Raw genomic sequence first — 15,111 nt, 5'->3', positions numbered from 1 at the left:
GAGCATCACATGGGAACTTGTTATAAATGCAAAATCTGGGGTATGACTCCGGACCTGCTGAATCGGAAATGTTAGGTGTGGACTCAGAGACCTGTGTTGAGCCAAGTCTTCCTGATGCGTTCCAAAGTTTGAGAAACATAGGTGTAGAGGCACAGAGACAAAGAGGAGTAGCCCCCAGTGAGGCTGTGGTATGCTTCTGAGGAGAGCTGGTTGACTTAGGTGAGCATCTTTGCAAGTTCAACAGCCTGTCCTGTCAGCATACAAGGAGCTGATGCATCTTTGAGGAGTAGGCTCTTTTTCACCATAGTCATCTGCCTGAGGTATACAGTCAATTCTCATTATTTACAGACTCCATATCTTTGAAAATCCATATCGCTAAAATGTATTTGTAACTCCCAAATCAGTCCTTTCTCTGTCATTCGTGTATGTGCACAGAGTGACAAAAAAGCTGAGTCGGGCTTCCCTGGTGGCGCAGTGGTTAAGAATCTGACTGCCAACGCAGGGGACATGGGTTTGAGCCCTGGTCCGGGAAGATCCCACATGTCGCGGAGCAACCAAGCCCGTGCGCCACAACTACTGAGCCTGCTCTCTAGAGTCCACAGGGCACAGCTACTGAGGTCCATGCACCTGGAGCCCGTGCTCCGCAAGAGGAGAAGCCACCACAATGAGAAGCCCGCGCACCGTGGGGAAGAGTGGCCCCTGCTCGCCGCAACTAGAAAAAGCCCACGCACAGCAACGAAGACCCAATACAGCCAAAAAAATAAAAAAAGTTGAGTCACCTGATATGATACATATGTTTCCAGCTGAGGTCAAATAAGACAGCCTTCTTGTTCCAGCTGTCATACTGTAAACAAATGTCCTTTTTGTGGTCTATCTGGTGCCACGGGCTTTTTTTTTTTTTGCATTTTTGTGATTTTGGGGTAATTTTGCTGTTTAGAGTGGCCCCCAAGTGTAGTGTTGAAGTGCTGTCTGGTATTCCTAAGTGCAGGAAGACTTTGATGTGTCTTATGGGAAAAATACACATGTTAGCTAAACTTTATTCTGGCATGAGTTACAGTGCTGTTGGCTGTGATTTCAACATTAATAAATCCACAATATGTATTAAATAAGATGTCTTTAAATAGAAACACACAGAAAACAAAAGTTATGTATTGCTCAGTTGGTGAAACGTGACCAGAGACTCGTAGGAACCTAACCCTGTGTCTCCCCTAGGAGAAATGCTCAGCATTCTCTAATGCAGTTGTTGAGGAGAATTTACAGAACAAGACTTCTGTAAATGATGAGAATCAACTATATATATATAAGTCAGAATGACTATGGATTTGTTTACACTGAGAAATGGAGCTCTGCCAGAACCAGAATGCTGGTGTCTGCAAGGATAATCATTTACTTCCTGTCAGTAGACTTTCACAAAAAGTAGGTCATAATCTGATGCGTCCTCAGATTTCAGAACAAGGGGGGGTTAAAGGTGGCCAGCACTGAATGGTACAGTCTGAGATGTCCCATTTTCTTAATGGGGTATCTTTTATTTTCTAATGATTTTAAGAACTCTATCTCTAAATAGTATCAAACTTTTGTCTTTGTAGTTTGTTTTTAAATTTTGTTTACAATGTTTTTGGATATATACCTTAAAAATTTTTATATAGTCGATTTTTTCCCTTCAAAGATGAATGTATTTTGAAATGTGAAATGAGGAATTAAAAAAAAAAGTTAACCTATTAAATGATAATAAGGTAGCATTTGTCCTAATTGCTCCTGTAGTATTTAAAGCAGCTACAGGGTAGAAGAAAATGCCATTAGATTTAGAATAAAAAGACTAAATAGTTATCTATCTAAAATGAGGGTGATAATAATAGTTACTTCACAAGGTTGTTGTAAAAATTACATTAAAAGTATTTTATAAAAAGTATATAATTGTGTGAAGTATACCATTGTCCCTGGAGCCCAACTAGTCTTGGAAATGTTTCGTTTGATCTTTTATTTGGGGGTGTTGGTTCACACTGTACCAAAATGGCATTTGAGAATCTTCTGGAGCCAGAGAACTAGTATTCCTATCTTTCGGTAAGAAATTTGCATTTTTGTTGGTTAGAATTATTTGCTATGTAGTTCTTACTAGAACTCTAATCTTTTGGAAAGGGGAATACATTTATTTAATTCAATAAACATATTCATGTGCTGGGAGATGAATGAAGCTAAAACAAAGCAGAATGTCAGAGCTGGGTCACACCAGAAAATTTTGACTGGAGGCTGCCTATTTTGGTCAAAGTTCTTCCTCCAACAAATGCTTATATTTGGTTGTTATTTTCTAAGATAGAAATTGAAGGAACTACTCATTGCTGAATAACTTGATTTTGAGTCCCTAGACAACAATAGATTTGCATTTAAAATGCATTCAAATTTAAAATTGTAAAACACAATATAAAAAGTGCTACTTATATTTTTATTAAAACTTTAAATAAAGTTCATAAAGTAAGACTATAATGATATATACTAAAAGGTTAACACCATCTTTTTTGAGTGGGATTAGAAATGATTTCCATTTTCTTCTTTTTGTCTGTATTCTCACTTGGGCTTGTTATTAAAAATTATATTATATACTCATATATGGTTTTTTGTGTGTACATATAGGAAATCTAAGCATTTCATGGTTCAGTTATCTCTTTTGCAAAACTACAATGAATTCCTCACTTCAAGTCTTCAAAAATAAAACAAAACACCAAATCAAACGTGAAATGATGTTAAAAAAAAATCCCTCAAAATGTTCGATGGAGAAAATTTTATCTTTGTGCTGTTAAATATTTTTAAATGCATATTACAATTCATTACAAATAGGAAAATAGAGAAAATATGGTTTTTCTTGATGTTTCTTAGACAGCAGCATAAGAGAAACTTCTTTCAAAAACGTAAACTATTCAGGCTTCTTACGTGGTGAAACGAAGTTTTAGTGACTTTCCATCTAACGAAGATAAAGAACGCAAGCTACTTCAAAAAGCACTAGAGACTAGATTAAAACTGAGGTTTTAAAAGTGTGGTGTGCAGACCCACAGAGGTCCCTGACACCTTTTCAGAGAGTTTTTCAGGTCAAACGTGTTTCATAATAATAAGAGATGTTATTTGTCTTTTTCACTGATGATGCAAAGCAATGGTGAATAAAACTGCTGGTGCCTTAGCACAGATCAAGGCAGTGGCACCAAACTGCCTGGTATTCCTTATAATTTTTTTTTAAATGCTAGTTTCACTTGATTGTCCTTGATGAAGCAGTAAAAGATATTAATTTTATTAAGTCTACACCCTTGGATACGTGTTTTTAAAAAATATTTCTGTGTGACCACATGGGGAGTATGCATACAGCATTACTGCTGCACATTGAAATACATGTTTATAGTGGAAAAACACTTGCGGTTGTTTGAACTGAACTGGCCTATTTTATGGAACAGTCATTTGATCTGAAAGCCAAACTATCATTCCAACTTAAGTTTTTGGCAGACATGTTCTTAAAAATGAAGAAAGTAAGCCTGCTACTTCCAGGAAAACGACTATCAGTATTTGTTGCCAATGATGAAATCTGAAGTAACTAGAAAATTAGAACTTCAGAAAATTATCATCTGCCACCCATGGCTTAACGACTTCCCAATACTTCAAGATTTATCTGATGGGATTAATGATGATATTAACAAATATGATTTTTTTAGCTATTATATCATGAAATTTGGAAGATCTACATAACTCACTGAAACTTCATTTTCCAAATGATCAAAGCGTTATATTACAAAACCACATGCACACACACACACCAGTAAAAGAGTGATTCAAAGTGCAAAACAGACCAATGGTTTTTAATGTAACAAAATATGAAGTTCATTGATATTTTTTCAGATTCCACATTGAAAATAAATTTACCTCTTGTACAGTTTGAATGTAATATCAAAGAAGAACGTCTACAGTTATTGGAAAAATCTATTAACTGCTTCTCCCTTTTCCAACTATATATCTGTGTGAAGTTTGACTTTCTTCATGGAATTCAACCAAAACAAAGTATTACAACAGATTAAATGGAGAAGCAGGTATGAGAAGCCAGTTGTCTTCTTTTAAATCAGATATTTTAAGAGATTTGTAAAAATGTAAAATAGTGCCACTCATCTTGTTAACTTTTGTTCTGTTTTGGAAAATGTAGTTATTATTCCTAAAGGTGTGTTATTATAGTAATATGGAGTGTATTTTTCATTGTAATTATTAAATAAATTGATAAATAATTATTTTTATATTTTCTTAGTTTTACATTCTAAGACACTGAATATTGATAGATATAAAGCTCTTTTGGACGTCTTAATTTTTAAGAGTGTAAGAGAGTCCTGAGATCTAAAAATTTGAGGACCATTAGACAAAAATAACTAGAGAAAATAAGTGTTAATGAGAGAAAAAGAATTAAAACTGGTTTTGAATGTCTGTTATGTTCTGAGCCTATTCAGCTCTCATGATTAGCCCTGGAAGTGAATATTATTATCCTCATTTATAAATGAAGAGATGGGAGCTCCAAGGTTATGATTTAAGCCCAGGTCTGGAAAACGCCATGCTCTTTTCTCTTACCTCTCATTGCCTTTGTACTAAAGAACATTTTATTCCATAATTATAAGGTTTGGATTGATCAAAGGATTGACTTCTGTGTTTGGTGTTTGGGTTCTTGGTGTGTAAATGTGTGGCGAGTGGAATCTGGACAGAGAAACTGGGAGAATTAAGGGCGTGATTAGAAAGGAAAAAATATAATGTTGCAGCAAAAAAGAACTCATTATTTATAACTTTAGTTAATGGTAAATTTTGCCAACAAGAATAAAAGAAAAACCTCTATGAAATAGGAAGATGCTGACCTTTCAAGAGCTCAAATATGTGATCCTCCTTTGGGTTCCCATTCACCGAAACCTGGGCAGTGTTCTGGCCTCCCTTTACCCCACTCTGTTGGTGTTGATAGTAGCTACCACCTACTGAGAGCTTCATGGTCAAGCCCAATATCAAATGCTTCCTTTCATCATCTCACCCACTCCTTACAACCCCTCTGTGTGATCAGTATTATTATTCCAAACTAAAGCTCTGAGAAGTGAAGCGGTTTCCCTAAGGTGACATTATGAGTGAGCAGATGAATGGTTACCTGGTAACATGGGTGTATTCAAGGGATCAATGGAACAGAATAGAATGTCCAGAATTAGACACACATACAGTCAATTGCTTTTTAACAAAGGCATCAAGATAATTCAGTGGGGAAAGGAAAATCCTGCTTAACAAATAGTGCTGAAACAATTGGATAGTTGCATGTAAACAAAAGATAGACCTAGACATTTTCCTCATTCCAAACAGAAACACTAATTTGAGATCATAGACCTAAGTGTAAAAGCTTCAACCACAAAGCTTCTAGAAGAAAACAGAGGAGGAATCTTTGAGACATTAGGATAGGCAAAGATGTCTCAGGACAAAAAAATACACTAATCATAAAGCTAAAAATTGATTAACTGGACTTCATCGAAATTAAAAACTTGCTTGACCAAAGACATTGATAGAAAAATAAAAATACAATCCACTGCCTGGGAGGATATATCTGCAAAATATATTTGACAAAGAACTTTTGTCCAAATATACAAAGAACTTATACAATACAATATTAAGAAGAAACTCTAATTTTTAAAAATAGGAAAAATATTTGAGAAGATACTTCACAAAATAAGATATGAGAATGGGAAAAAATACATGAAAAGATGTTCCACATCATTTGTCATTAGGGAAATGCAAAGTAAAGCTACAATGAGATACATACCTATTAGAATGGTTAAAACTAAAAAGACTGAAATTAACAAGTATTAACAAGGATTTGAAATAAATGGAACCCTCACACATTGCTGATGGAAATGCAGAATGGTACATGCACTTTGGAAAACAATTTGATGGTTTCTTAAAAAAATTAAAATTATACTTATCATACAATTCAGCAATTCTAATTCTAGGTATCTATGCAAGAGAAACAAAAACATACATCCACACAAAGACTTATATGCAAATGATCATAGCAGTATTTTTTCATGATCACCAGAAATTGGGAAACAACCCAAATGTCCATCAATAGATGAATAAATAAAGTGTAGTATAATAAATTCATACAAGGGACTATTACTTAAAACAAAAAGGAACAAACTACTGGTGAACACAAAATCAGGGAAGAATCTCGAAAACATTATGTTGAGCAAAAGAGCTAGGCACAAAATGTATATACCATTTTTTCCATTCATATGAAATCCAAGAATAGGCAAAACCAATCTAACTGATAGAAATCAGAAAGTGGTTGCCTCTGGGGAAGCACAACTGACTGTAATGGGGCATAAGGAAACTTTGTGTGGTGATGGAAATGTTCTATGTCATGTTTTAAGTGGTGCTTACATTGGTATATTCAACTGTCAAAACTCATGAAACTGAACATTTCTGCTGTGTGTATTTTAGTACCTGTCAATTATACCTCAAGAAGGGGGGTTGGGAACAGATATTATCTCTGATATTTGCAACCAAACACAATTCCTAAGAGTTGCAATCAGTGATGAATTCTTTTCAAGGTCAAAATATTTTTGGGGCTTCCCTGGTGGTGCAGTGGTTGAGAGTCCGCCTGCCGATGCAGGGGACACGGGTTCGTGCCCTGGTCTGGGAAGATCCCACATGCCGCGGAGCGGCTGGGCCCGTGAGCCATGGCCGCTGAGCCTGCGCGTCCGGAGCCTGTGCTCCGCAACGGGAGAGGCCACAACGGTGAGAGGCCTGCGTACCGCAAAAAAAAAAAAAAAAAAAAAAAAAAAAAAAAATATATATATATATATATATATATATATACTTTTTTTTTTCTTTTTGCTGTCAGATTCTAGTTGGGAACCGCATTGAAATGTCTTAAAACGATACTATAAAAACTGTCTTCTATAGAGATGGATTCCTTGGGTGTATACTAGTGTTCAAAGTCAGTGTATGTTTGGAAAGCCATTTCACATATATACTATATTTATAGGAGTAAAAGGCTTGGCTTTGGACGAGCCCAGATCTTGGTACAGATCACTGATTAGTCAGGTGGCCTCAGGCAAATTACTAACCTCTCAGAGCCTCTGTTACTTCCTCTGAGTATAGGGATGATGAAGCCTGCTTTGACCTGAAGCTATTATGAAGATTGAATGAGGTCATCTATGTAAAATCTTTAGCATAGGGTCTGCCACAGAGCAAATGGAAGCTCTTTTTCAATAGAAGGATATCAAATAATTTTATTTTGACCATGTCATTGATATGTACAGGTAAGTCATCTCAAAGAAACTTGCCCTTGACCATCACCTGGATAATACATGGTTTTAGTAGCCGATCAGAGCATATTATAATGGAGTCATTGCCTAAATTCCTAACGAATTTGACAACAGTGAAGTCTACAAAGGGCTTTTCCAAGCAATAAGAGAAATTCACATCTCCCAAAGTATATCAGAGGTAGCTACAAAAGCTGTTATTTTGGCTGCAATCATTGGAGTGGAGACATATACTCTGAGAAAGTGTGGGTTACTGTCAAATAGCCTCAGAGAGTGGTGGTCATTGAGGATAGAAGGCCTCTGAGGGGCTGGGGAAGGGCTCAGGCCAGTGGAACCTGCAGTGAAAGACTTGGTCCTCTTGTCTGCAGCGCACAAAGCCAAATTTGTCACAGACTGACCTCCGCAGCGAGACGGATGCTGCAGATGCTGTGAGGACCCAAGCTAGAATCAGGTATTAAGTTGACTTCCCCTTGGCTCTGAAAACCTAGGCAACTGAGAGCTGCAGAGATCCAACCGGATGGGAGGGAACTGCCAGGCACTTAGCAAGCTCCTACAGCTCAGAGAAGGGCCAGCTCTACAGGAAATCAGTGTTCAAAGATGCCAGAAAATCATTTACTTACCTGCAAGGGTTGGCGATTTCTTCTGGTGTTGTTTTCATAAAAGGGGAGATGGGTTTTTCTACAAAAGAGCCGAAGCCCAGTCTAAAGTTGCTGGTTAATTTAGACATCTCCTTGGAAAGCAGGGAACCTAGCTCTTTGATTGTGTTGAGGTCATCATCCATGGAGGCCGAGAGGTCCATGAGGTAATACAAGTCCACCGGGTAATCCTCGGTCTGGCGAACTTGAACTTGCAGAGTCTGTTCACTGCCTGCAACACCCCCGCAAGAAAAGCAAATCATAAAAACACATGGAGACTTCTTTGTGACTAGGCAATCACTGGCTGTTTCATTTCAATAAGAACTTACTGAAGATACTTACAATTTCATACACTGTGTGGTAAAGTTTATAAATGAACACACCCATGAAAATCTTTCAGCAGTGAATTTAGAGTAACTGAAGGAGGTGAAAGTTAGGATATTTTATATCTCCTTGGGAGAACTAGCATCCATTTAGATGGAAGATAAGCTGAATTTTTTTTGTGTGTGTGTGGGTTTAGAAAAGAAGAAAATAAAGAGGAGTTTAAAGCTACATTACAACCCTTGAAGAAATGTGAGGTAAGCCTTAGCAACATTTGAGTAATTCAGATGGTTACCATTAGATAAGGCTCTTTTTGGTAACACATTTGGAGTGCAAAGTGACCAATGTGAATAAAGAAAAGTGTTAGCCTAGCAACTCTCTATTTCCTTAAGAATGGGAAATCTGAGTCATCACAAACAATGATATGTAATACGGTACAAGGTGTATTAATGGAATAACAGTATTACTACATGTGATGTTAGATTTATTTACATGAGCCAGTGAGTGTATAAATCATAACATACCTGGTCTCAGTTTAAGAGCCAAGTTTTGAGGGGCAATCTGAACGATGCTGGAACTATTTTTCTGTCTGCCTACACTGAGAGGCTTATTTATAAGTATTTCTACTTGGGAGACAGGATTTTCGATGAAGGTTAGTTGACATCCTTTAGCTAAAAGATTTGCTGGAGTATCACACCTTTCTCCAACTCCAGATAGATGGGTAAAATTCTAAAAAAAAAACAAAAAACAAAAAACAATAAAGAGAAAAAGATGACAATAAAGACAAAAAAAGAAGACATTTCTTATGATTACTTTTTGCTTGCTTTCTAGTTAGGCATCTTGTCATAGTATACCATACCCCCACATGCCTGACATTGATTGTAGGTCTTAAGTTATAGCAGAATAACCAGAGAATTCTGCCAGTAAAATTGAAATTTCCTTTAATTATATTCAGGAGAATTCACTTAACAGCTTTCTTTTTTCTTTTTGCCTTTTCTTTTCTTTCTTTCTTTTTTTTTTAACGCTCACTCCTTTACAACATCTCCTGTGCTGTGACCAGATCCTTGAAATAGCTGGGTTGTAGAGTTGACATCATCGTGTGAATTATCTGTTCAGGATAACCTGTAGGTTTGTGGAATCCTGGGACTGTCCAGACTCTCAGTGTGTCTATTACCAAATCCAGTGACAAAGAGCTTTTTCTGTGGCTTCCTAAAGGGCAGAGATTGTGACATCTCCCTAACTACTCTCTGTCCCAGTTTAATTTATGGATATATTTACCCTTCTATTACAGTATTACTTCACTAAAGTTGACCTCTTGGGGACTTTAAACTCAGGGTCTTAAAGTGTTCCAGTTTAAGGTCTTTTAGAAATTTCTCCAACATTTGGATGTGGGGAAGGGAAGGGAAAGAGAAATTGTGTAAAAGACTGCTTTTCTGTGTAGGACTCGGGAGTTTCCCAGTTCCCCTCTGATCCACCTGGGTATCTGGAGGCAGTGAGATGAAGTGTTTTCAGGCAGAAATGTGGCCATCCAACCCTGGAACACCCAGAACAGAGAGATGCAGTTGAGAGATAAACACCTATCTCACCTAATAGCCACGGCTGCTCTAGAGCAGCTGAGGCTCTGGGCAAGGTTGATCTTGGGGCCCGTTGATTCTCATACTTGGAGAGAAGCAAACCAAGCTCATATTGTTTTTCCTCATTCAGAATTCTAAGCCACTCTTCCTGTTTCACCAACTAAGAAAGTTACATTTCTTTGGAAATTGATTTTTTGAGAATATAATGTGTTACCTATCATCAAGGCATGTGTATATTCGAGGCCTTAGAGAGAGGTAGCAAATTCTGTAACTTCCCATGATGCATCCAAAGCAAACCATGGCTTGACAAGACCTCAGAATCCTTCTTAACACAGTGTCACTGCTACCACCTGTAATCACTCTGTCTGCCAAAAGGTCAGAGGCAGTGTTAACCCTGGAACCTATTTTCTATCTGCTCTAAGCAGAAGCCTAATTTACTTTTTGCTCCAGCTGTCTCTACTGATATCACTACTTCTAACTTCTACTATTTGTTATATCAGTGTGACCTCTCAGAATAATCTGGCCTTCAAATTGGATGAAAATTTGACTACGAGTATTTGACTACGAAATTTGACTTGAGTATTATCCACAAGCAAAGCTATCCATAGTAACTTAAAAGCCTCTCTTCAATAAGTGCTAAAGGAGCACGTAAGTGAAAATTCTAGAGATGGGCATTTTGTTAGACTGATTTGTTGTTTTATGTCTCTATCATGAAACTAACATTGACTTCTTCAGAGAGTCAATGTCAAGAAATATGGAATTTTTGCTCTTTGTATATTCCCAAACCTCCTTTTGATACGTGAGCTCCAAATGGCATAACTGTCTGCCCTTCTGCTTGAGCCCCCTCAGCAGAGGCGATAGCGGGGGAGTGAGCTGTGTCTGTGCTCCGGTCTGCGAGCGCCTCCACGGACACATGTAACCGAAATGTGGGTTTTCACAGTGACAGCCTGGACCTGAGTTAGGCGACCAGGTTTGTTCCCCTTGAACATGCTACTCAATTCTTGCTGAACTTGGCATTCGTATGGTTGGATTTGTGTTTAGATTCTCTTTATGAGATTCAGCAGAGAACTGCTTTCATTCCAGAAAGAGCTAAGGCAGCTCCTTCTTACCAGGAATCATTTACAGATTGCCTAGTCGTGTCACAGGAGACACTGGTTCTGGATGGCTTGTTATACATTCCCCAATCCCCTTCTGCTACCTTCATGTAGTTTTCAGTTTGATCAGATAAGGAATGTCTGTTTCGGATTTTGTCATCAGTGTGGTACAGAGTCACCAAGCTCGCATAGTTTTTAAAAGAACTGGATAATGTCTGAACAGTAAAGTTTACCCCAAGCCTAGAACACTTCCCTCAGATCCTAGTAATGATTCAGAAAGGATGCTGGTCCACAGATGGAATACAACTATGATATTGAAATCAAATGTATGTTTGAAAATTATCAACTTCATGATCTCTGGTTACCCAGAGCCTCAGCATTTTACATGTAAGCAATTAGAAATGGCTTTAACATCAGAGGAGGCATCAGGTTAAATAAGGAATCTTGAGTTACATATATTTCAGAATACTTTGATATTCACTCTGTCCTCAAATTGCTTTTGAATGTAATCACACGAAGGACACTTGGAATCACAAACGCTTACATTCTCCTTTCCTGATCTGTTTTACTTCTATAACCCTAGAGAAAGCAGGAAGCTATCAGAACACTCAAGGATGGAATTACCGTAAATGTAAGTGCACTTTTTACACACACGCTGAGGTCATTTGTTTTACCTCCTGAGAACACCAGGCACACTGAGGTCCGATGAGTAAGCAGTCCTCACAGGTCTCTGCATCCCCCATGGAACAGCCACCTGTTTTTAAACCCAGCAAGACACAAGGGATTCAGCACACTCCCTGCCACTCCATTCACGAGATCTACGGCTCTTAAGGTACTTGAACAAAACAATACCAAAGTTCATTTCTTAGTCTTCAAAGATCAGTCCTCAAGACGAGAGCAATCCATAGTAAACTTCCTATTTTACATCTATCACGTTGAAAACAGGCATGTCTTAGTAGCCAAAAATAATCACTCTCTTTTTTCTTAAAATATGAAAATATCTTAACGTTCACAAATACAGGATCATCATAGTTATCGTCCTCATTCAGTATCATCCCCGTTTAAATTTTTAAAAATTATTCGTACCCATTAAAGAACGCTTCTCTCTTAAATGTACTGTATTTTTATTTAAAAACTAAGTCCCTTTTCTCTCTCAAGGTTATCACTCTCAAGTGGAAGGCCCTGTTGTACAATAAGGTAGCTAGAAAAGTTACCAAAATGGTTGTCACAAGAGTATTAAGAAGTCCTCTTGTGCAGTAGTGCTGTTTAATTCTCTCATTAAGGTGCCCATGCAACCTTTGTATTTATTTATCTTAAGCCCGGAGCATTCGCTGTGGGAACAGCCTTGCGGCTGCCTGTAATTTGTTAAAGTGTTCGTTCAATGGCAAAAGAGCAATTGAACAGATCAAATAAAAAATGACTTCTGATCTAGTTTCTGAATCACACGGCAGGTTTGTCAAGCACACTACGAAAGCAATATATTGGAGAACTAAAGTCTTACCTTGTACGTGATCATTCCTTCCTAGAAATAGAAAGAACAGGCAAAGCAGTTCAATCCCCATCCGTTTCAGTTCTCGCTGTGCAGACAGATTAAAAAATGAATTACCTTCAACATTACAAGACTAAAGCTGAACATCGTTAAAAGTCTTTCTTTCTTGAAGTGTAAAATTGTAAATACTACTTACACTGCTTTGAAAAGCAACTTGAGATGTAAATAAAAAAGTTTTCATTAAGACTGAAATGAAAACAGAAGCTACCTGGACAGGTAAAGAAGAAAAGCTGTGCTTAAGAGCAACTTCAGCATGATTTACTTCCTTGTTCTCCTTATAAGGAAGGCAGGTGTACAATCACCAAGAAGGTGGGGAAAATTCATTCAGTAGAAATTTTTGTGTAAATTCTATTAGTCTCTCTGCATCCTAGAGAAAGTTGACACCTTTAGTAAAATATTGATCGATGAAATGTCAAAAGAGCAATTGAAATATGATCTAAAGTTGTTTCTAAAATAATTATAATTTAATGTAAACAATAAAGATGATAAAACACAAATATGTAAGTTATGTATAAGGAGCGTTTAAAAAATGAGCTAAAGGAAAATACCTGAGATTTTTATGTTCCATTGTTAAATCCTTTCAGAGAATTGAGATGAACTCTGAAAAATAAAAATCATTATTTTATAATTTAGAAGGCAGTCTAGGGAAAGCAAAATACTGTGTTCCCTTGTTTTTTAAGTTGGATGAAAGATATTTTTCCATAAGTATAAAATTCCTATTTAAATGCATTATTAGAAAAAATATAATATTTCAAAATTAGTCTCAAACAATAACAATGGAAACAGAAACAATGGTGTCCAAGATACTGAATCCCTCTCCTCCGCATAGCGACCAAGTTCTCTTTCTCATGTACGGTCCCTGCTCCCAGCTCACTACTTGGCACATAGAAGATATTTATTTGTTGAACAGAAAAGTGACACTTTAAAATACAACAATCTATGGCTAATTTCAGGAGTTTGATTATGAATTTTTCCTAATATATTCCAGACAGTGTTTGGGGTTTGCAGATACTGCAAACAAATATTTATTTTGTTGCTCTCCAAACTGCTTGACCTTAGACAGGCTTCTCTGTGGCTTGCTTATGTCCTGGGAGATTATCTTTTAAAGGTATATTTCTAGGCAAGCATGTGAAACTTGTGAAGAGAGGAAAACTAATTATAGTCTGCTCAGGTTCTTCTCAGAAAGCTATGTTCAATTTTGAACTCCATCATACACAGGAATCTGCAAGAACATGGCAAGAATCCTTCAGAGAGAAACCAGAATTATTAAAGACTTGAGAGGATACCTTTTGGGAGAAAAATACGTTATATGAAATCAGTTGATTTAGGTTGAAGAAGAAAGATTAAGGCACAGATATCTGTGTCCCTCATATTACCCCTGGTTAATACTGGTATCCTGTATTAGCTGTCATTCATGTATTCATTCATCCATCCATTATTCAATAAATATTTATTGAGCGTCTACTTTGTGTTAAGTATTGTTCTAGAAGCAGAGGATATGTCAGTGAACAAAGCCAAGCTCTTGGCCTGTGAAGTATATATTCTAGGCTGGGGAACAGACAGATTCTTAAAATCAGGCTGTCCCAAGGGCTATGAAAAATGATAAATCTGGGTTCAAGAGGAAAGAGGGGGGCTTCCCTGGTGGCGCAGTGGTTGAGAGTCCGCCTGCCGATGCAGGGGACACGGGTTCGTGCCCCGGTCCGGGAAGATCCCACGTGCCGCGGAGCAGCTGGGCCCGTGAGCCGTGGCCGCTGGGCCTGCGCGTCCGGAGCCTGTGCTCCGCAGCGGAAGAGGCCACAGCACTGAGAGGCCCGCGTACCGCAAAAAAAAAAAGAGGAAAGAGGGGTAGGAAGGGTGTGTTGTTTTACTAGCCTACGTACAGAATTCCACCCCAGCCCTAAAATCCTAGTTGTGCTGCTTTGTTTCCTATCTGTCCTCAGTCACAGCCCCGGTGATGCGCACTCCCTCCCCTACCTCCAAGGCTGAGCAACACCATTTGTGCTGTCTGGAGGCGTGTGCTTCTTCCTCATTCTTCTCACTTGGCTGACTCAGCTCTCGTCCAGGTCTCAGTACAGACATCAACGCCCTTAGGGAGACCTTTTTGGTCTCGCCAGGCCTCCCTTCCTGTGGACTTTCCCCAGGATGGCCCTTTCCAATGTGCTTGTAGTTGCCAAGATCCTTGCCTCTCTCCCCCAGTAGACTGTGAAGTTCTTTAAGGCACTGATTTATTCAACAAGTATTTATTGAATTCTTTACTATGTCTCAGGCAGGGACAGTGTCTCAGTTATCTTTCTATTCCCAGCAAGTCGCATAATGCCAGACTTTGTAAGTGGTCAATTAATATTCATCAGCTAAATGGATACATTTTTTGTCTTGGCCGTCTAGTATTTTACCTGTGCCAAAGCAGCTACTCCATGAATATTGAGTAAACAGATGTGTAAATGAATAAATGGTTTTAGAAGACACGCAGTGAGCGCAGATAGGAGAGAGGAAAGACGTCCCCTGCTTGCGTTGTGAGGAAGCTGAGTAAAGACTTAAAATGCAGGGTGGAGGACAGGGGCAGAACTGAAGAGAACATACAAAGTCGAACAACGCTACAAGAAAACCTCCATCCACTCTGCTTTTATCTTG

At 38.1% G+C, this 15,111-nt stretch overlaps 1 protein-coding gene across 5 annotated transcripts in view; it reads right to left on the bottom strand.

Moving 5' to 3' along the window:
* Positions 1-15,111, bottom strand: part of ITGB6 (integrin subunit beta 6) — a 143,665-nt gene that overhangs the window by 78,887 nt on the left and 49,667 nt on the right. For 3 of the 5 annotated variants that reach the window (XM_060152798.1, XM_060152800.1, XM_060152801.1), the window contains exons 2-6: positions 13,029-13,080; positions 12,433-12,508; positions 11,606-11,685; positions 8,788-8,992; positions 7,928-8,174 (exon numbers count right to left, since the gene is read on the bottom strand). In XM_060152798.1, coding sequence (XP_060008781.1) covers positions 7,928-8,174; positions 8,788-8,992; positions 11,606-11,685; positions 12,433-12,493 — 593 coding nt within the window. In that variant the 5' untranslated portion in view covers positions 12,494-12,508; positions 13,029-13,080. Of the gene's footprint in view, positions 1-7,927; positions 8,175-8,787; positions 8,993-11,605; positions 11,686-12,432; positions 12,509-12,688; positions 12,848-13,028; positions 13,081-15,111 lie in introns of those variants that run through there. The other 2 variants (XM_060152799.1, XM_060152802.1) reach the window with 2 other exon arrangements.

This window comes from Lagenorhynchus albirostris, chromosome 6 (genome assembly GCF_949774975.1).
Source record: "Lagenorhynchus albirostris chromosome 6, mLagAlb1.1, whole genome shotgun sequence".
Lineage (NCBI taxonomy): Eukaryota > Metazoa > Chordata > Mammalia > Artiodactyla > Delphinidae > Lagenorhynchus > Lagenorhynchus albirostris.
The sequence above is the reverse complement of the archived record's forward strand: the minus strand, read 5'-3'. Positions and strand labels throughout refer to the sequence as shown.